This window comes from Globicephala melas, chromosome 12 (genome assembly GCF_963455315.2).
Source record: "Globicephala melas chromosome 12, mGloMel1.2, whole genome shotgun sequence".
Taxonomy (NCBI): domain Eukaryota; kingdom Metazoa; phylum Chordata; class Mammalia; order Artiodactyla; family Delphinidae; genus Globicephala; species Globicephala melas.
The window spans coordinates 55202166-55223390 of NC_083325.1; the positions used below are offsets into that span (position 1 = coordinate 55202166).

The 21225-nt window shown below is 37.1% G+C and overlaps 1 protein-coding gene across 5 annotated transcripts in view; it reads left to right on the forward strand.

The window, feature by feature from the left end:
- Positions 1–21225, forward strand: part of THADA (THADA armadillo repeat containing) — a 315670-nt gene that overhangs the window by 53717 nt on the left and 240728 nt on the right. For all 5 annotated transcript variants that reach the window (XM_060309158.1, XM_060309159.2, XM_030857806.2 and 2 more), the window contains 3 exons: positions 826–984; positions 2390–2547; positions 10786–10895. In XM_060309158.1, coding sequence (XP_060165141.1) covers positions 826–984; positions 2390–2547; positions 10786–10895 — 427 coding nt within the window. The remainder of the gene's footprint in view (positions 1–825; positions 985–2389; positions 2548–10785; positions 10896–21225) is intronic.

The following is a 21225-nucleotide window of genomic DNA, read 5'->3' on the forward strand; positions in this document are numbered from 1 at the left end:
TGCCATGACCCAGTTTCTGTTCTAGGTACTAGCAGTTGAGCAGTGAACAAAGTCTTGCATTCGTGAAGTTTACATTTCCTAATCCAGCGAGTGCTTACTAAGAAATAAAAATGAATTTTAATATAATACTGGGACTGGAAATCTAACTTAGAAAGCAGTATATTACTTATTCATTTCAAAGCCAAATATGGAGTTTTCATGGTATTCCTGGGCCATAAAAGATTATTTTTGTTGGTAGTGGGGTTTCTTACCTCTTAAAACAAAATTCATTGAAATTTATTGCTCTTCCTTCATCTATTTGAGCACTGTATTTGAGATTCTTAGACAACACTGAGAAAAGCAATGTAAGGGAGATGGCAGCCTTTGTCTATGGACAGTTTCTGTTGTGCTTTTTTGTCCAATCTTCATCCTATTTAAAATATTCACCATATTTTGAAAGTACACTCGAGTGTCATGAAGACCTTATATAAATAATTTTCACATTATCCATCCTGTGAGTCCCTTCTTATAGTGCTAATTATCAAGTACTGAAAATTAGAAAATTTTTCTTTGGCTGTACGCGGGCCTCTCACCGTTGCGGAGCACAGGCTCCGGACGCGCAGGCCCAGCGGCCATGGCTCACGGGGCCAGCCGCTCCGCGGCATGTGGGATCCTCCCAGACCAGGGCACGAACCTGTGTCCCCTGCATCAGCAGGTGGACTCTCAACCACTGCGCCACCAGGGAAGCCCTGAAAATTACAAAATTTTTGAGGGCAAATACCCGCGAGGGACGTCTTCATGTGATGTGGAACTGGGGTTTTACATAATCTCATCTCTCTCCCTCAGAGTCAGCAAGCCGCTTGCAGACGATTTTGAATGAGATTCAGCCCCGAGATACTAATGATTATTTCAATCGAGCTAAAATTTTGAAAGAATGTGATAGCTTTGATTTGGAGGACTTGAGTGCCAGTGTACCGAATATTGATACTTCTGCAGAAATCAAAGGTATATATAAAATCAGCATTGTAGTCAGTATTTAAGCGACAAATAAAATGTGCAAAATGCTCTTTTTCTATAGTAAATCAGAGGCTGCAAATGTGTGTAGTACACTTCTAGAAAATAAAGTCTTTTTTGAGCTTATAAATGATTTATTTTGGGGAATGAGTTTATAAGACTTTACCAGAAAATGGTGTTCACCAGTGCAGTGTATAAGGTGCTTCAGCAAAAAGCCTTTGAGTACTGAAACCTGTCTTGACAGCCAGGTGATGTAGGAACAGTGATGCACAGTGAACTTGGGTTTGGGGAGCAGTCTGCTTCTCCCAGCACTATGGTTTGATGTTGTGAGAGTCCTCGTAGTCAGTCAAACAGCCTTTTAAGGAAACAAATTTATGACTCAGAGAAATGTGAGCTGCTCTGTTGTACCAGGCCTCCAGAATTCAAATTCTTACTGTTTGTTTTCTCATTAGTTCTTTTATAATTTTCTATAATGCTGTAAAAAGTCATCAGAAGCAGTAATATCTTATTTATTTATAACATATTCTACATTCTCCACTAGATGGGGATATTGTCTTGTAAAAATTTCTCTTTATGATTTTTTTTTTAATTACACAAAATAACACAAATGTATGCTTGTAATAGTTTCAAATAATACAGAGATAAATATGAATTAAAAACAAATTAATTTTGTTTTCTTTCATTTTCTTATTTCCTCCTCAATCCTACTTCATCCCTCTTTAGTATACATCATTTCAGACCAATTTTATGTATTTAAGTGTATGTACATTTATCCTTTGAGTTTAGTGGCCTTTTAAAAGACAAATGGGATTACGTTAAAAAGTTTATTTTGTTAACTTACATTTTAAATTTAATAGCTTCTTTTGGATTTTTTTTTTAATGTCAGTACTAAAATATTTCTAAAGCTAGAAGAAGAGAGTAAGGATTCTTATAGCTAATTGACCGTGGAATTTAAATATATTTTGAAAGAGAATTTGTATTTTCCTTTGAAAGAAAAGTCGTATCCTATTCTTTTACTGACATAGCAGCCACCCTCACCAAAACAAATAATAAAATACATTTATTATAGTCATATTTTATGGATAACTGAGAGGCAGGAAGAGTTTGTTTCGTTAACTTCCAAAGGTTAGACTTCGGTTTTAGAATAATATTGTGTTTTATTTTTAAATTTATTTTGAATATAGTATATTAAATAAAATACTGTGATTCCTACCCATAACACATTCCCAACAAATGTTAGTTATTTTCTCCTGAATAAATATAGCATATGCCAAATTGGTTTGTTCAAGCAGATTATTCTTGGGGAAATTATGAATAAGCTTGTTCTAAGAAACCTGGGATGTGAGTAATCAAGTGCCTAGTGTTGCAATAGTTTTTTTTTTTTTTTTTTTTTAAGGTAAAGAAGGAAAAACATGTGACGTAACTGCTCAGATGGTGCTGGTATGTTGTTGGAGAAGCATGAAGGAAGTCGCTTTACTGTTAGGCTCACTGTGCCAGCTTCTACCCATGCGGTCTGTGCCAGAATCTCCTGATGGATTATTGACAGTGGAACAGGTAGGGTAGCTGTTTATTCCACCTGGTATAATTTCTGGTCAAAGCATAAATCACAAACTTTTATTTAAAAGTTAAATAACTTAAAAAAAATTTTTTTAATAACTTAAAAAACAATTTTAACATTTTTCTTGAATAAAATCTTACAGATGTCAACTGAAGAAAGTTCATTAAAGTATAGGAATTGGATCTTGCAATCCGTTTCCAAACTTTGGCATTTTTAGAAATGTTTTTATTTTTCTAAGTTATATAAATAATGATAGCTTTTACCTCACTTTTAACTTCAGTATTAACATTTGAATTTTTATTTCTCCATTGAACACACACAAACTTAAAATTCAAATGTAAATGAAATTGTCTATTTAGTAAAATTCCACAAACCTCTTAAATTTTGCAAAGAAAAAATATATATATATTTTTTCTTTATATACTGGTTGATTATGGATCTCATGTTTCCCTCTACATTGATGATAAAGTTGTAGTTACTTTGGTTTTTTTGGCTGACTTTTAAGACCACAAAGTCAGTTCCATCTGGGACTATTCAAGTGACTTGAGTGCAGTGTTTATAAGAAATTAGCTTACCACAAGCATTTCATTTGGAAATATTTTAGATTTATTAGATTTCTGTTTTTAATTGATTCCCTCTTCCTTTCCATATGGTTTCAACAAATCCATTTCCCACCATTTTCCAGCAAAGATACATAACATGTACTTTCATTTTTAACCTTTTTCAAATAAAGATAATTTCTCCCGTAGGGTGTTATGACATTTAAGAACAAAACAAATATTGTAGTATGCTAATGCTGATTATTTCTGTAATAACCATGTGACCAGTTCCATGGAAATAATGCTAATATTTTTATTCTCACACTCTCTGTGGCTGATATGTTTGCATCTGGTTAACAGCTGGGCTTGTGATGTTGCAAGGCTCTGAGACAGAGAACGGCAGAGGGGAACAGAACACTGCCAGCTTCATTATGTTCCTTATTCTCTTCCAAATCAAACAGGCATTAGTGTCCTAGAGTTACTTGCAGTCCTTACTGGTGACTGGCTGGAGTGCCAGTGCCAGCGTCTTTGCTGGGGAATCCAGCTATGATTAATGGTTACTTCACTGATGTTCACCATCTCACTAAGAAGTAAATATGGGCTAGAGCCCCTTGACTTCTCAACTTTTCAAGGACAAGTTAAAACATCTAGTGTTTTAGGTTTGTTGGCCAGTGTTTAAAAACAAAATTAAGGGAAACATATTTTACTTTTACTATAACTGAGAAAGACCTGAAAGCTTCCTGTGAAAATCATTTTGCCCTGACACCTTTTACAGAGCACCCAAATCTTATGAAGTTATATGGGATATCCAGGTTAAATTGGGAATTAATTTTTTAAAATTGGGAACTAATATAAAATAGAAGAGGTGTTTGTAAAACAACAACAATAACAAAGAGAGGCTCTTATAAACCAAAGAACTCTTCTGATGACTGTTTTCTTGAATAAGAAATAGAATCCTGTTTTTCTGTAAAATATCCATTTCCATTCTAATAAGGTCCAGTCATTTCTCCATGTCGCCATTCATGTGGTGACCCCACATATGTATGTTTGAGAAGAAATTAATGACTGAGTGAGTGAACAAGAGTGTATGTGATGGCACTGTTCTGACATTGAAACCCTGCCCTCTGTGGAAAACTTTAGTCTTGATCATGCTAAATTTTACTAAAAAAATTAAAATGCTCTTAAAAAAATTATTAATTTTTTTACATTTAAAAAAATGCAGGGACATTTAGTCAATGAAATCTAAAGTTATCAAGAAATTAGTATTACTTATATTACTAGAGGATTCCTGCTTTTAAACATATAGTTTTGTTCCGTGAAATTCCTTTAAACTAAACATATTCCTATGTATTTAGTACTTTTAAGAGTTAAAAATATAAATGACAGAGAAGAATGCAGTCTGCATTGGAGTGCTGGGGCCACACCTAGGGTCTACCTTCCTTCCAAGGGCATAGCCGCCCTGGCATCACTAGTTCTTCTGTGCACCTAGTGGCAAAGCTACAAATGTACGCGTCAACAGTGTAGGTGAATGTGACCACAAGAGACCTGCAGAGGCAGGGAAGTGACTTACGGGCAGAATGCTCCGCGTTGTTGGGGAGAATTGGGAACTTGGATTTCTCATTAACAAGAATCATAAAAACCATGATCTCCTTTTCTCTCAGTGGATGAAGGAAGTTGTTCTATAGAACCTGAAATACTGGTGTTCAGCCTGTTGCTTCTCTTGCTCTCCACTCACCCTTCACTACTGAAAAAGGAATAGGATTCTACTGCCATTTTATATTTGAGGTCTCACATTTTGACGACGGAGAGGATTTCTCATGGAACTCAGCTCCTTTAAGCCCATCCTGATTTTACAGCCCTTTGTTAAAGGGGTGACAACTTCCATCCCCCATACATGAGTATAGTTTATACTAGGCCAGCAGGTGGTGAGACTCCAATTTGGGGATTTTTGCTGCTGTACGAGGAGAGGAGCTGGTGCTCGCTTATAATTCTGAGTATTCAGTGCTGTATTCACATACTGTTGGAGCTGGAAGGCTCACAGAGATGATATTATCCAGCTCTCTTGCACAAGGGGAGACTGAAGCCCTTGGATGTTACCTGGTTTGCCCAAGATCACAAAGCTGGTTTGTGGCAGCTCTGGGACAGGAACCTGATTCTTCTGCTTCCCAGCCTGTATTCCGACATGACACAGTGCTGCCTTTGTTCTGAATGGCTCATTTAATTTTTCTTTAAATTTAATTTTCCCAGCTTCCCATAGCCAACCAGATTTTTGCAAGCAACAGGACAGTAAGGCAACTTGTACTGAACTTTATAGCAAATGATCCATTCCCTTAGATGATTGCTTGTGAAGGAGTGTGTCCTCTGCGACTTCATCAGGAAGAAAATGTGTTCATTCAGAGGCATGTCTGACCCTTCTCCTGCGCTGTAATCACATTATGAAAGGTTCTTTCATAATGTCCCTGTCCGAGAGGCAGAGATAAAACCAACTTTGAGGGATGTAAGTCGAGACCCTTAAAGAGTGAGCAGTGCATGCAACCTTATCTCACAAACTTCCTGACTGGTGTGTGTCTGGGTTTCAAGCTGGGTGCTTTGCTGATGCAGAGCTTTTGCTTGATACATTGTTGGTCCTCTTTCCATGGGATATCGGATACCCAGTACCTACTGATTTTTTTAAACTTCCTCTACCTGGACTATCAGTTCATATGTTTATATATTTGCCCTAATATTCCTAAAAAGAAGCTTTTGGGTAGATTTTTTTTTTAATGTATCTGCTTTCTGCTTCCTAGGAATTATTGCCACAGAAATCACGTGATTAAGAATAATTACCAACTATTAGAAATGAGCAATTTTAAAAACTCCTACTTTAGATTCTATTGTAATTTTCATGATGTACATGGCTAACTGGGTTTATATGGTCCCTCAGTACCTTTTGTTACTGTTTTAGGTTTTTGTTAATGAACTGTAAGTGGGATGTATGTTTATTAGCATTTGTCAGTCTTAAAGAAATTACCTTTTGTATTTTCTTTTACCAAAGTTTATTTTTTAGAAATTATGAGTAAGTATTCATTGAACTGTGCTGAATGCAGGTTACCATTTTTAAGCTGTGAAGTGAAGTTGAGCATGTAATTACATCATTTAGTCAACTATTTATTGACTGCCTTACTACAAGGGTGTTGTGGGAATATTAAGAAATAGAATATGTGGTTCTCTGAGCTCAAAGGGCTTGGAAATGTAATAGGGGATACAAGACAAATTCATTTCAAAAAGTCAGACTAAAAGGCAACTGTTAAAATGGCACATGGTTAAGGATTTGCCAGAAAACAAAGAATAAACGTTCTGGTGGGAAGATGTCTGAATACCAGGAAACCATCATCTTTGTTATTATGTAGGACAATGTTTGGGCTTTCATGAAATCCCAAGTGTTAGTAGGAAATCACTATAGTAGAGAATGTCCAGTTTAAGATGTTAATTATCTTACTGTAGTATAAACTTTTATAAACTATTCCATTTAACCAAAGTGGAATTAGAAACTCCTGTTGACATTCCTAAGGTTGTGGCTGTGTCTTTTTTTTTTTTTTTAGTGGTACGCAGGCCTCTCACTGTTGTGGCCTCTCCCGTTGCGGAGCACAGGCTCCGGACACGCAGACTCAGTGGCCATGGCTCACGGGCCCAGCCGCTCCGCGGCATGTGGGATCCTCCCAGACCGGGGCACGAACCCGTGTCCCCTGCATCAGCAGGCAGACTCAACCACTGCGCCACCAGGGAAGCCCGTGGCTGTGTCTTAAAGTAAAATTTAAATTAAGGTTTAGGGGTTAAGTCTCACTACTTGATGACACAAAATGAAAACAAAAATTGACATTTAGCAATATTGATTGCTATGCTCTACCAGGTACTCTGCTAAATGCTTATTTGCATAATCTCATTTATTTCTCAGAATAATCCTGTGAAGTAGGGTCTAGTTTTATCCCCATTTCACAGATGAGAGAACTCTGTTACTTATGTAATTAGCTTGTATTGGTAAGGAGGCTGAGTAGGGTTCCTGAACTCAGCCCTCTTGGCTCCAGAATCCCAGATCTTAACCACTGCACATGCTCTTTGTAGAAATGTCCCACCTGTATACTTGAATCTTTATGGACTTACTAACTCATAATGAGGGGAATTAGCTTTGATTTTTCTACTGTATTTCTCTCTACTATCTAGATAAAGGACAAACAAAAAATGTATTTACATTTGCCCTTTGTGGGTTTTATGCTCTAGGTGAGCATTTAGCTCCCCTGTTTGGTCTGTTGGTGAATTATAGGTGCCTAGAGACATGGCACGTAGCTAGTCTGTTGGTGAATTATAGGTGCCTAGAGACATAGCATGTAGCTCTCCTCCCCTGTGGAAATTTATACCCTGTAAATCCATAAAGCATGTTAATTTGCCTATAGAAGTAGGTTTTATGGAAGGTTAGAACCAGGATACACTAAACTTAAAAAGATAGTGATTAGAATTTCATTTTAAGAATAGAAATCAGTGCCCTTTTTTTCCCATATTTAATTGTCTTTCAGAAATTCTGAGATATATATTATTTATTAAGAAAATATTTTGTAAAGACATCATCCATGTTAAAAGAAAAGTTTTTATGAACTTTAAATAGGAGCTATGTATCTAATAGATTGAAAGGCAATCGAGTTGAATTTTCAGAGGAGTTATTCATTTTTTAAATAAAATTTTGAAATTCTTTTTCTGATTCTACTGTTGTCCTAAGTTTCTACAGGGTTAAATATGTTCCCTATAGTCTGATCATCCAAGGGGAGAGTGTCAGCATGGCCCCTGTTCCCTGTCCAGCTACTCATGGACCACATTGCCCTGTTGACTCCTCCCACCCACTGTGATAGGGTACATCCCTACCTTGCAACCCTGTCTTCTTCCACTATTTTCTAGCATGAAATCTTGAGGCCATTCAGCCAGGTCTGCTATCACTCTCCTGTATAGTCTGTGTTCATTCATGTAAAAAGACCCAGTGAAGTGTCTGACAGGTAGCGGATACTTAATAAATGTTTGTTCATTTATTCTAGTATGCCAGCTTCTTCTCATGTTAATTATCCTTTTCTGTATTGGTTCACTCATGTATATCCTGTTTAAGGTCTGGCCATGAAGCTTTTTCTAATTATTCATTTCAATGCAAAAAGAGCTGTCATTTCTTAGTGCTGTTAAGCTTTGCTGTTAAGCTTCTGATGGGTACCATCCAGAATATTGGTTTTCTCTGAAAGCCTTCGGAGGACAAACACCTTGTTTTGTTCTTTGTCTACCCAGCACTAAGCTGCTAAGCATTTGACAGGGTGCTAAAAAAGTACTTACTGTCTGATTAATAGAAATATACTCTCTTCAAAGGGAAAAATTCATATTAAGCCTGGGTGTTACCTAGGTGGGTTTGTTGGGAAATTAAGTGCAAAATGGAATGAGAAAAAATGGTCTACCTCTCACTTGTGTCTTTAGAATCTCATTCTGTTTTCTGAGGCCAGGATTACCTAGGGTTGAGGTCTACCCTTCAGAAGAGAGACCATCCACTGGTCTCATTCACCTCTGAGGTCTTTGATATTATTATATGCCTTTTGGTTTAAGCCCCTTTGAAGGGAGTTAAGGTAAAGGAAGCAATGAAAATCTGATCTTTGTTTAAGAACTAGATTGTAAGTCCACAGAGAAGCACTTTACCAGTAACATTTCTGTTTTCCTGAAGTATGTTTTAATATCTGTAACATTAAAAAAAGATTAAGGATGTTAGAGAGACCCCAGCTCTATGACTTCCTGTTTTTATTTTTTGTGCCTTAGTACACCTTTTTATAAATCTTCTTTTGTTTCTCTAATAATAGAAATGATGGTCATAACAAGTTAGTTAACTGATGTTTCTTCTGGTCCTGTTTTGTAGGGTTATTGAGCTTCAGGTGTGTCTTGGGGGTTAAATTCAGATTTTGTGCTTGATAATTCTGTTCAAAATATACTCTGAAATTACGTATTGAAGGTAAAATGATAAGGCTTACCCTGACTCCTGATTTTTGACGACTAGTAGTATGTAGCTTGTAAAAAATATTAAAAATTAGGGATATCATCAGCTCTTCACCTGAAAACTTTAGCTGAAGAACATGACATGGCACTCTTTGGGGATATTAAATTGTTAGAATTTAAAAACTTCTGTTATATCCTGCTTTTCTGGTTCTTTCTTGATCTCATATCTGATTCTTATTTCTCTAAATGTATCACCCGTCTTTCTATAATCATATATATTTTGAGTTTAGAGTATGTCGTTAGCTTTCTTCTATTTGGAAATCCAGACAGAGGTCCCGTTGAACTGAATTGGTTTATAAGTTAAGGGCCTGTGCTGAGCTTTTAGATTTATTAACTCATTTTAATACACAATCTGTGAGGCAAGTGCTATTATTATTCCCAGTTTATAGATGAGACTGAGGCAGTTGCCCATGGTTACACGTTTAACTACTCTTTCTACTGTTTATCATCTCTAATGTGTGCAGAATACCAGTCACTGTGCTGAGGTAGAAGTTGTTTCTAGATAAGCCTATGTGAGCTATCTTGGGTTAGCTTGCTTTTTCACCATTCTGTGACCTGCTGGGGAGACCTGGATCAAGAGAGTGCCAGTTGTAGCTTTGGTCCTGAGTTTTATACAAAATCTGGATTCTCTAAAGCTTATCAGCTACCAAATCTTATGGTATAAATGTAGAATCAACCCAACCACTTTAACAGTTAATGCTGTACAAAACTTCATCAGCAACTAATTGTCAGTCATGTCTTCTTTAAAGTAGATTGTCATATTTGTTATTTGTTTAAACTTGCATGGAGAAAAGCAGCATGTATGAAAGTGATTGGGTAGCATTCTGGAAAACTCCATGGTTCTGACTCAAAGTGAAGCCTGTCAATTTTCAGGAGGCCCTTTGCACACTAAATCTTGTGTGGCCATTAATATTTGTCTATCTCTAAAAGGTAATTATTGGGAAGTATTGTTTAATGGGTTGGAGTTTCAGTTTGGGAAGATGAAAAATATTCTGTAGATAGATGGTGGTTGCACAGGAAAGTGAATATACTGAATGCCACTGAACTGTACACTTAAAAACGGTTAAAATGGTAAATTTTATGTTATGTATATTTTAACCATAATAGAAAAAAAATTTTTTTGAAGAGGGGAGTAAAAGGTAATTACTTCACCTAGGCCTAGGTTTGTGAGGTTGTCACCTTGTGTGATTTGCTGTTGGTGTTGAATGATATGAGCTAACAAAGAGAACACAGCAAGATTTGTGAAGCTGGCATAGGGAGGCAGTTCTAGCCTAGCAGTTAAAGATGGCCAACTCTGGAGCCAGATTGCCTGGATTTATGTACTGGTTCTACCATCTACTTGCTGTATGACCTTGAATAAGTTACTTGCCCTTTCTGGGCCTCATTTTTCCCAGTTGTAGAGTGGAGATAATAATAGTGTTTTTTTCATGGAATTGTTGTGAGAATTAATTGTGATAGTATAAAACGCTTAAAATATTACCTGTTGCATAATAGGTGCTAAGTGGATGGGCATTGAGACCTGAGTTCTAAATAATCTTACTAAAAATAAATAAATAAATAAATAAGTAAATAAATGGCGTTACTGACATAAATACATCTGTCAGTGTAAACATAAATGGCATATTTATTTTTGATTTTGTTTTGAAGGTAAAAGAAATAGGAGATTACTTTAAACAGCACCTTTTACAGTCCAGGCACAGAGGAGCATTTGAACTGGCTTACACTGGCTTTGTGAAACTCACCGAAATCCTAAACAGGTAAAACAAAGCAAATATCCCTTTAATTTTAAAAAGATTAAATGCACAAACCATGTGCTCAAAGTAGAATTTAGTTGTGTCTTTTGATGTTTAAAAGAACAGGACTTAGTTGGCTTCAAAACTCTTGGAAGAAATTGTTTTCTTAGGTTTCATTGTATGATTTACTGCAGATGATGGAGTGAAATGTCCAAACCCAGTCACTCTCTTATTGAAACGTGATTTGACACAAACTCAAAGATTTTGCTAAAAATAGATTTGAAGTAACCATTTATTTTCATTGAATGAAATGACTGTTTTGTCTGTTTGAAAATTACTTGGCTTGTGGAATAAAATAAGCCCTCCAGTTTTTTGGATTTGTGTATATTACAGACAGAGAAACACTTAAGGATTTTGTGTTTTTCTTCGTAATTTTATCTTATAGAAAAATTTAAAAGAACAGTAAATAGACCAAAAATTATAAAGGACTTTTCCCCCTTACTTGGAAAAATACTTAAGTAGATTTCGTACATTTAGCCAAATGTTTTTTTTTTTTTTGACATTATAGGTGCTGATAATTTCATTCATTCATATAATAGATTTCCTCCAAAGAGCTTGTGAGGAAACCTTAAATTACTTAATGACTAAGTGTTCATGGCAAGTGTTCTCTAAATAAAAGGTAGTATTTTCCAGGAAAACATTTCCATTGCCTGGAAACTTTTTGAAATGAAGCAGAGTTCTGCCAGCCGTGTAGCCTTAGCAAACATTTTATTTTGGGCCGTTAAGACATCTACTCCTTGAATATTTTTGAAGCATTTTTTTCACACTCCTGGTACAACATTTATAAAACATTTTGGCAGTTATGGGCTGCACAGAATATCTTTAAATGATACATTAAAAAATGTCCTTGACATTAAACTGCTGATCTTGAAAATATTTTGTTGTCTTTGCAGCTCTTTCTTTCCAGTGTAGACATGACTTAAGAATATTTTTTTCTCACAAAACAACACACTTCCCTCCCTTCAAATCAATTAACAAATATATATATTGAACACTAGCTGTGTGCTTAGTACTGTGCTTGGCTTGGAGGATATAATACTTCTTTATGAGACAAGTTTCCTGTTCTCAAAGAGCATATGGTTTAGTTGGGGAAATAAGCAGGGATGAAATTCAAAATATTTAACAAATGGTACGTCATGGGCACTGACTGGTCAGAACAGACACTGGCTGTAAGCACCCAAGGTTGCTGTCTGCATGGATGTGTGTTAGCTGAACACCAGCCTGGAAAGTGAAACCAAGACACTTGAACAAGATGAGCCAATGTAATTGTCAAAATTTGGGTGAAATTTACAAATTCTGTAGGCATAGCAGAGAGAAAGCAGCAAAGAAAGGCTGGGAGGGCTTACTGGAGGAGGTGGAATTTGTGCTAATGCACGAGTAAGGTTTAAGTAGATAGGAGGAGAAAGGAGGAGACTTTATGAGTAAATGTTCAGAGGCTAGAACCAGCATGGCATATTGTTAGGTGAGTAAATGAGCCAGGCTGATTTGTGGTGGTGGTGCTGGTGGTAGAGTTACTAGGCAATATCATACATTTGGATAGATGGAGGTCAAATTATGGATACCTAGAAAACAGATTTGCTGTACTAGGGATGGAGAGAGGGATTGAACATTTTCGACCTGAAATAGATCATAGGAGGCATGTAGAATGGAGAAATAGCAATAATCTATGACACGAGGTCTTAGTTCTACTTACATCCATTCTGTTTATTGGCAATGAGATTGTACAAGTTACTCTCCTCAGCCTCTGATTTCTTCATCTATAAAGTAAGGAAAAGAATATTTGCCCTGTTGACAGATCTCTCTGGCCTTTGTTATATGGATCAAGTAAGATACCTATGTATGAAGACCCTTTTGCATTATTAAACTTTCTACAAATGTAAAACATTATGAGATTGATGTTGGTTATGGTGTTGGTGCATCAATGTAGTGTTTCCTTTGGAAGTGTTAGGTTAGATAGATTGTAGTGACAGATAGTAGTGAGAAGAGACTGGCATCGGCTCTAACAATCTAGAGCTGAGGTGATGAGAGCTTCCTCTGAGTCAATGGCTCTGGGAATGGAGGGAAAGAAGTGGCATCTCAATTAATATTTATCCCCACATAGTAACAACTCTACACATGACGTTTTGAATGCTTAGAAGAGAAGCTGTGGACATCTCTTATTTAATGGTTTGATGTGTCAAGAATTAGGGCAGTGCCTAGCTGGGTGATTCTTCTCCTTGGGGTATTTATCGAACTCAATTGGTGGTGTTCAACTGACAGATGAACTGGTCAGGAGGGTCCAAGACAGCTTTATTCACATTATGGCACCTTGGTGGGATGGCTAGAAGATAGGGCCTAGTTGGGACTGCATGTGGCCTCTCAGCATGGCAGTCTTGGGGTAGCTGAAATTCTTATATGGCAGCTGGCTTCCTTCAGAGAGGCTGTTCCAAGAGAACTGGGCAGGCTTCATGGTCTTTTCTGACCTAGCCTTGGAAGTCTCGTGGCATTGCTTCAGTCACATTGTTTTGGTTCTAAATGAGTCTTAAGGCCAGTCGGATTCAAGGGGAGAGGAATTAAACTTCACCATTTGATGGTAAAGTGGCAAGATTGTATTGTAGAAATATGTGTGGGATGGGAGATATAGTGGTGGCCATCTTTGAAGAATGCAATCTGCCACGTGAAGTAAACTGAATGTGTGTGATAGAGGTCCCCAGGGAGTCCACGACTGTTCCTGTGGTTTAATTTTTGGTGACCAGAAAAGTGGAATTGATGTTACCAAAGGCAAGGAAACTGAAAGAGGAGATTACTTTGATAATGATGAACACATTTGTTTTGTATGTGTTGAGTGTGACATGATGGTGGCATATCCTGGTGGAAATATTTAAGTCAGAACTGGGAGATAGGGGATTAGTTTGGGTGCTCTTGCAGAAACAGAGATGTAGATTTATGCCATCTTCATAAATATCATAGCTAGTAGGATTGCAATCTTCAGGGAAGAGCTTAAAAGGAGAAAAGAACAGAGGACCAAGGACAGAGGCTTTTGAACAACTGTACTTTGTAGTTGAAAGTACAGTAGAAGGCATTCCAAATAAATGGAGTGGGGAGATGAGGCAAGGCCCAGTGCCTGGTATCTCAGCCACTCCTAATCTGCTGTAAAGATCTCCTCATGGCTGTCACTATTGGCTTTTAACCAACCTGTTATGAGTTCCCAACTGTTGCTTCCAAACCAAGTGGTTCTTGATCCCTTTGGAGACATTTCAGATCTGCTGAACAGAATGTTTTACGGAGAACGTCTTTGCAGTATGTGTGGCTTCCTTTTGTTTGGTTTTTATTTTTAAAAGCAAATGTATTTCTTTTGGATCCTTCTGAAAGCTTTTAAGTTATGAAAACTTTATTTAGGCATACAGTGTTTTAAAGTTTGCAGAAAGAAATCTGGGCTTTCAGGAAAATCCACTGAAATGGAGGCCAACTGCTGGCCACCTCTTGAACTACAGCTGTGTTAAGGAAGCAAACACTTAAAGAGATTAATGGGTAAATAACCGAAGAGTTAAACAAGAGCCACATTGTTTGAATTGGTGTTCAACAGGATTATTCAGAATGTCTTCAAATGTAAATTGACTTCACTATTAAACAATCATCTAAGAATAAATAGGAATGGAAGACACTGTTCTTTCTTCTGGGAATTTTTTGAAAGCAACACTTGCGCGCGCACACGCACACACACAATATGTTGAGTAAATTTTCTAGAATCTGATTTCTTATATGGTCCTTTCTATTTAGAATTTGATGAAATATTCATGCACTCTTTAAAAAACATAATCACCTGCCTATGCTTAATTACCTGCTTAAGCACTTGATTAGAGTGGTTAAATGCATTAAAGTTATCACTGTAAATTCAGGTTTCTGATGAAATTCATACTTGCTTATTTATGCTCTATAGTCTTAGTATTTTAAGTTATTCTTTCAGTGAAAATAAACAGAATTCTAAACTAGGGTGCCAAGCAGGGAATCTAGTTTTCATTTGTTCAGCCATAAATTAAAAGCTTAACTCTAAGCGGATTAAGTTGTTGTTTACAGTTCTAAATCTAGAAGGGAGGTTCATGAGTACCTGATATTGTCTTACTCTTCATTTTTTTGAATTGCTCTGCTTATTGAAATGTAGCTTAAACTGTGAATATTTGCTGCACTAATTACAATCATTCTCACATTGTTGGCCCGAAAAATGAACTGCTGACATTTAGCAATTTTTGTCATAAAATGCTACTACTGACTCATGGATGTCAACAATTATGGTGGACAGAAGTAATTTAAATATGTATTTCAACTTTCATCAGTTAATTATAGCTACTACAATTCAAATTCAACAGAAGACTTCTTATGAACCTTTGAAATGTATTAATGAAAAAATAATTTCACTCTACTGGAGAATGAAAGACCAAGTCTCTAAAGAATATGCAGTTGAGCAAGAAATAAATGTAGAATGTAATATATGAGGTTTGGGGAAAAAGTCATTCAACTCTAAATAAAAAATATATAATCTTGTTTAAGCCTTTATTTTCATCTCCTTTGGCAGATGTGTCTAGGACACTTTTTATTTCTGAGTATCCTATGATTTTTATTTGAAATATTAATAATTAAATAAAGAATAACTAAGTGATCATCCACTCTGGGAAACCATATTAATACTTTACATAGAAAAAAAAATCCTTTAATTTTCCCACTTCTATAGTGGATTAAAAGGATTTGGGGATAAATAAATTAAATAAACAAATTAAAGAAAAATATTAGGTCTTAACTCCAATTCTCCCCACCCCTTCCAACTTTCATGTTATTTGGTCCAGTTGTTCAGATCTATCTTGCTTTTTTAAAAAAAAAAAAAAAAAAAAAAAAGGATTTGGGGAAAAGTAGAATGTCTTAATGATATTTTTTCTTTTTAATTTATTTTTTAGAATGTCTTAATGTTTAAAATCTAAAACTTTGTGTCTTTGGTTTGTGACCCTTGGATTTTTATTTTTAAGCCCACTCCGTAGTTGAGTAAGATATTACCTTCTTTCTGGAACTTTGAATAATCATTTTTAAAGTTCTCATAATAATACTCAGTCTTTTTAGACTCAGTAATGAAGGAATCTTGTTCTTAGTGAGTAACTTCTATCTCAGCTTTGTTAGTAAAGTTCCAGAGTTTTTAATATTAATTTTTTCCTCCTTGATCTCAGGCAATGGTTGTATTAAATATTAAGAGAACCAACAATTTGTTACATCCTTCTAACCACTTCTTTTAATCCACTATATCTTGCCCTTCCCCACATGGCTTTCTGATTGGTAATTCAATTTATATTTGGTCATCGTTACTATTGCCTGTGCCTGCAGCTGAGCCTTCAAAATAGCCCCCTGATGTTTTAGCCTGCAGTAAACTTCAGCAATATTTGATGGTGGTGAGGGAGGTTAAGATGACTTCTGTTGATATGTAGCTTTCTCACTGGATCTCATTTGGGCAAATCGTTTTTCAGGCTTAAAATTTCTCCATGCTTCAGGGCTATGTTCCCTGTTTTTAAAATGTGCATGTACATGCACACAACCTTCCTGCACATCTGTCACTGTTTAGTTTAATTGAAATAATAAACACGAACCTTGAAATAATAAACACAATACTTGACCAAAGAATGAATGGAGTGGGGAATTTAGCTTATGAAATAATAGGAGCTTGGAAAAAAATCTCTAAGTTAGGAAAAGTAACAATACTGAAAGAGTCTGAGGAAATGAAGGTAACATTTCTCAATTAACAATCGTAATATAACTAATCAGAACTCAACAAAAAATAGCTCTGTGTTACCATCCTTAGGTGGATGGATGAAGCCATTGGAGAGCCACTCTGTAGTCAGGGAACCTGATTTATTGGCACAAAATAGTCTAATGACCAATTAGTTGGGTATACAGCATATGTAATTTGATTTCAGTCTGGGTTTTATGCTTATCTTAGAATACTTACCCACTACCAGTGAGATAGCTTTGTGGATAGAAATTGGACTAATCTGTTTATAGAACAATAATTTGCTTCAGTGATCTTCTCAAGACAACACAAAGACTCACCAGCCATGGACTGGCCTGTTCATTTCTGTTACTTTTGGTAGGGACTCAAGCTATAGTACTTAGCATAGAAAAACCAAACCAAACAAACAAATACAAAAAAAACAACACCTCCCGCCTCTTTCCTGTCAGCCCCCCCTTTTTTTAATGTCTACTATTTCTTTCCTTCGTTGTTTTTTTTCTTTTAATAAATTTTATTTATTTATTTATTTTTGGCTGTGTTGGGTCTTCATTGCTGCACGTGGGCTTTCTCTAATTGTGGCGAGCGGGGGCTGCTCTTCTTTGCGGTGCGTGGGCTTCTCATTGCGGTGGCTTCTCTTGTTGTGGAGCACAGGCTCTAAGCACACGGGCTTCAGTAGTTGTGGCTCACGGGCTCTGGAGCGCAGGCTCAGTAGTTGTGGCGCACGGGCTTAGTTGGTCCGCAGCATGTGGGATCTTCCCGGACCAGGGCTCAAACCCGTGTCCCCTGCATTGGCAGGTGGATTCTTAACCACTGGGCCACCAGGGAAGCCCCTAATGCCTACTGTTTCTTGACTGTGAAGAGCAGGAACATCAGAGTGGTCTGATCCTCCCACACCCCCATCCTTAACCACTGCCTCCCTCCGAGTGTAGAGGAAAGAATATTGAGGTACCAGTTAAAACTGAGTGCTACCTACCAGCTCTGTTGATACTAGGAAAACCATGTAAATCTTTCTGGGCTGCTGTGTCCTCTTTGATAAAATAAGAGAATACAGCTTTCTAAGGCCTTTTTAAATTCTGAGCATTCTACTCATGGTACAATACTGCTTTCTAGTTTCTGATTGGGAAAGTCTGGGGATTTCGGGTATGAAAGATGGAGGGAACTTGGATACATTTTTAGTAAACTTCCTTTAGAACTGGTAAACTGATCTCTCGGGAGACTTTTGTGGGTTAATAACATTTAGTGAGGCTTGCTTATGAAGAACCTTGAATCCCTTGAGTTCCAATTTTTATGATGTACTCAGAGACTAAAGACACTGTATATTTTGTATTAATTTGACATGGGAGTGAAATAAAACAAAAGAGCCTTCGGACAAAGAGGATGTCTGCTCTTCTAGTGGAGAGGCACTCGCTAACCCAAGCAGGCTTGGAATTCCCCACGGCTGGGGCTGTTGAGTGCATGGAGCTGGCACAGCCAATCATGGACTGTTTCACTCAGGGACCTTGCCCTTTTCCTTGCTGCCCCCTGGATTGTGTGATGAGGAACCAAAACAAACAGCTAGAGTTCGTTGCATTGTTCTTGGGAGCCATGCATGGTTCCATTTTTATCTTTCAATTCCTTCATTATCATAAACACCAGCAACTCTGGAGTTTTGAAATCACTTCCTTGTGAAGTAATCTTTCCTTGCTGGGGAGTAGACAGAAGGTTCATTGAACAGTCAGAACTCTAGGTTAGGCTATTACTGTGTTTTTCTAGGCACAGTGACTTCACCATTGAGGAGCCTTACAGATTTTAGCCCTTCTTTTCTACACCTGGTTTTTCAATCATGTGCCTAACAGAAGGACAGCTAATATGCAGCAGCTGGCGTCAACACTAGTGGGTCCTTATTTATTTATTCAACAAGCGATTTCTTGAACATCTTCTATGTGCCTGTGTTAGAAACACTCTGACCATTGAGAGTACAATGTGGTAAGCCAGATTTGCTGTGAACCTAGAGACATATGTTAGGATCTAAATTTGAAACATTTAACTCCGTAGAACTAAGAGAGGCATGTGAAGACCTGAACAAGGGACTGCAGCTTGTGTGAGGCCATGATGAGGTGTTTTGGGGACAGTCACATCAGGAGCTTTGGGTACTTATATCATTTAGGGTCATTGCTTTCTCTCTTTGAAATAGTAACCCAGGTAATAATATCTCATTGAATTTCAAAGCATTTTTACAATGATTTTATTTTCATTCTTGGGCATTGAGAAATCAAGTGATTTGTCCATAGCCACTCAACTAGTTGGTGACAGAGCCAGCACTAGAATCCAAATGGTTTTTTTGAACTTCATCCTGCTTCAGAGTTAGCAGTTCAACACAAGCGTATCGATCACCTGCTTTATGTAAGAAATTGTGATAGGTAGGCATTATAGAGGGTAAAATATTGGTAAAACGTGGTTCTTCTTCTTAGAGGAATTTCTAGCCTAGCCTTTTAATCTTTGGTATTAGAGAAATCAATTAGATTACTTACAGGGCAGAAATGGAAGACCAAGAAAAAAGACCGCTTACTGAGCTGTCTGTCCCGGTTTATGGGAAGAATGATTAATGCATTAACAAAATAAGCAAGGCAGGAAGAAGGGCCTGATCGGAGGCAGGATAATACTTTAGACATGTCAGGTTTGCGGTGGTGTTGGGAGGCTGCCTAAAGGGATAGCAGACAGTTGGAAATACAGGTCAAGAGATGGGGAGAGGGGTCAGAGTTGGAGATAGGGTGATCTGGGACTCCTCCAATTTTTTAGCACTGGAAGTCCAGCATTCTGGGAAACACTTCTGTCCCAGGCTGGCAGGGACACTGGTCACTCTTACTAGAGGTGTATATTTGAGAGTCACCCATACAGAGGAAATAGTTGAAGGCACAGGCCTGGTCTCCTAAAGAGCCTTAAGAGAGAAGGGAAATGATTATAGTCTGGGATTAAATGTTGTATTTGTTAGAATTCAGAAACATTGGTTCTTTGAAACATCTTTCTACCCCATGTTCACAACCATACAAACCTTGGTTAAACCATATATAAACTGGAACCCTCTACTGGGTTTTGAACCCTATCCTTGGTTTTTTTTCTCGAATATTGGGAAAAAATGATCTCTTGGGATAGTATTTAGGCTAACAGTTGATTTTGATTGGGGATTTCAGTAGAAAATATCTTCATATCAGTGCTATGACCTTGGTATGTGGAGATTCTGAATGTGTTCATACCTGTTTGAGGAAGCTAAGGAGTTGAGTCATCTGCTGGCTCTAATGGCGGCACCTATTGTCATTAGAAAGCACTTCTGTTTATACTTTCTTTTCCAGTTACTATATCCTCTTGGTTTGTCAGCCTGGTTTTTTAGAATGGTACACTTAATGGAGCTGGTAAGTCATAAGTTGTTCATTTATTCAGCAGATATTTATTGAGCTCCCTATTGGGATGCCAGGCCCCGTTCTGGGTGCTGGGAAATAAAGAAGTGGACAGGACAGAGTGTGTCTCTGATATCATGGATTTATATTTTAAAGGCTATCTACAAAATAATAACCTGTCAGATAACGATGTGTATTTTGATGTGATAAAGTTGGTAGTAAGGAAAAGTCTTTCTTTCCTCCTGCACTAAAGTAAGCCAAGGCTTGGATGCCAAGAAGCAGCAGCTTTCTAAGGGAAGAGCTTTACAAGCAATGGGAACAGTTAATGCAAAAAAGCCTTTGGTGTATTTAAACAACAGAATGATATAAGATAGTTGAATGAGGTTGTTCAAATACGTCGGGCTTTGTGAGCCAGGATCTTGCGCTTCCTGGAAATTTTTTTTTTTTTTCCTGAGAGCCTCCAACCAAATGGATAGAAAAATAAAAGGTATCTTGGGAATTGAACAGACATTAATATGTGTGGACCCTAATAAGTAGGTTTATGATGATCAACAAATAAAGTGTATATGTGTGTGTTATGAAGTTGCATAGAAGAGGGGAGAAGGGCTGGATGGGACAAACAAGAAGCGACATGAATATAAAACAAATAAAGTTTCTGTTCCCAGAAAGTGTGCTCTATCTCTCCAAGCTGCCTTTATCCTCCTCCTGACTCTTTTTCCACTTGTACCTGGAACCTTAGATCAGCTTGTTCAGTATCATCAGTGGATGGTTTCAGATTAGTGCCTGGAATATTTAAAGCATGTAACTTGTGAAAGCAAACACCTTTTTTTACATTGTGGATAATTTTCTCTTTTAAATCTAAAAGATATGACTGCTCCAAGTATACGGGTATAGCCCCCCTCCCAACTCCAGTTTAAAATCAATAGTATGACCTGCTTTTTATGTTATAGGCAGCTAAAGCTTTGCTTTGCAAAACTTTGGACTTGGGTGAGTGAGAAAACTCGAATTCCTCATAACAGCACTAATATGGTAGAGGTTTAGAAGTGATATCTGGAAATGATCAGATTATCTTTCTTCTACTTTCCCTGAAACCTCACTTTTTTTTTTTTTAATGTAGAAAGGTACATGTTTTTCAGTTTCCTGTTTTCATCCATATGAAGGAAGGAATACTCTT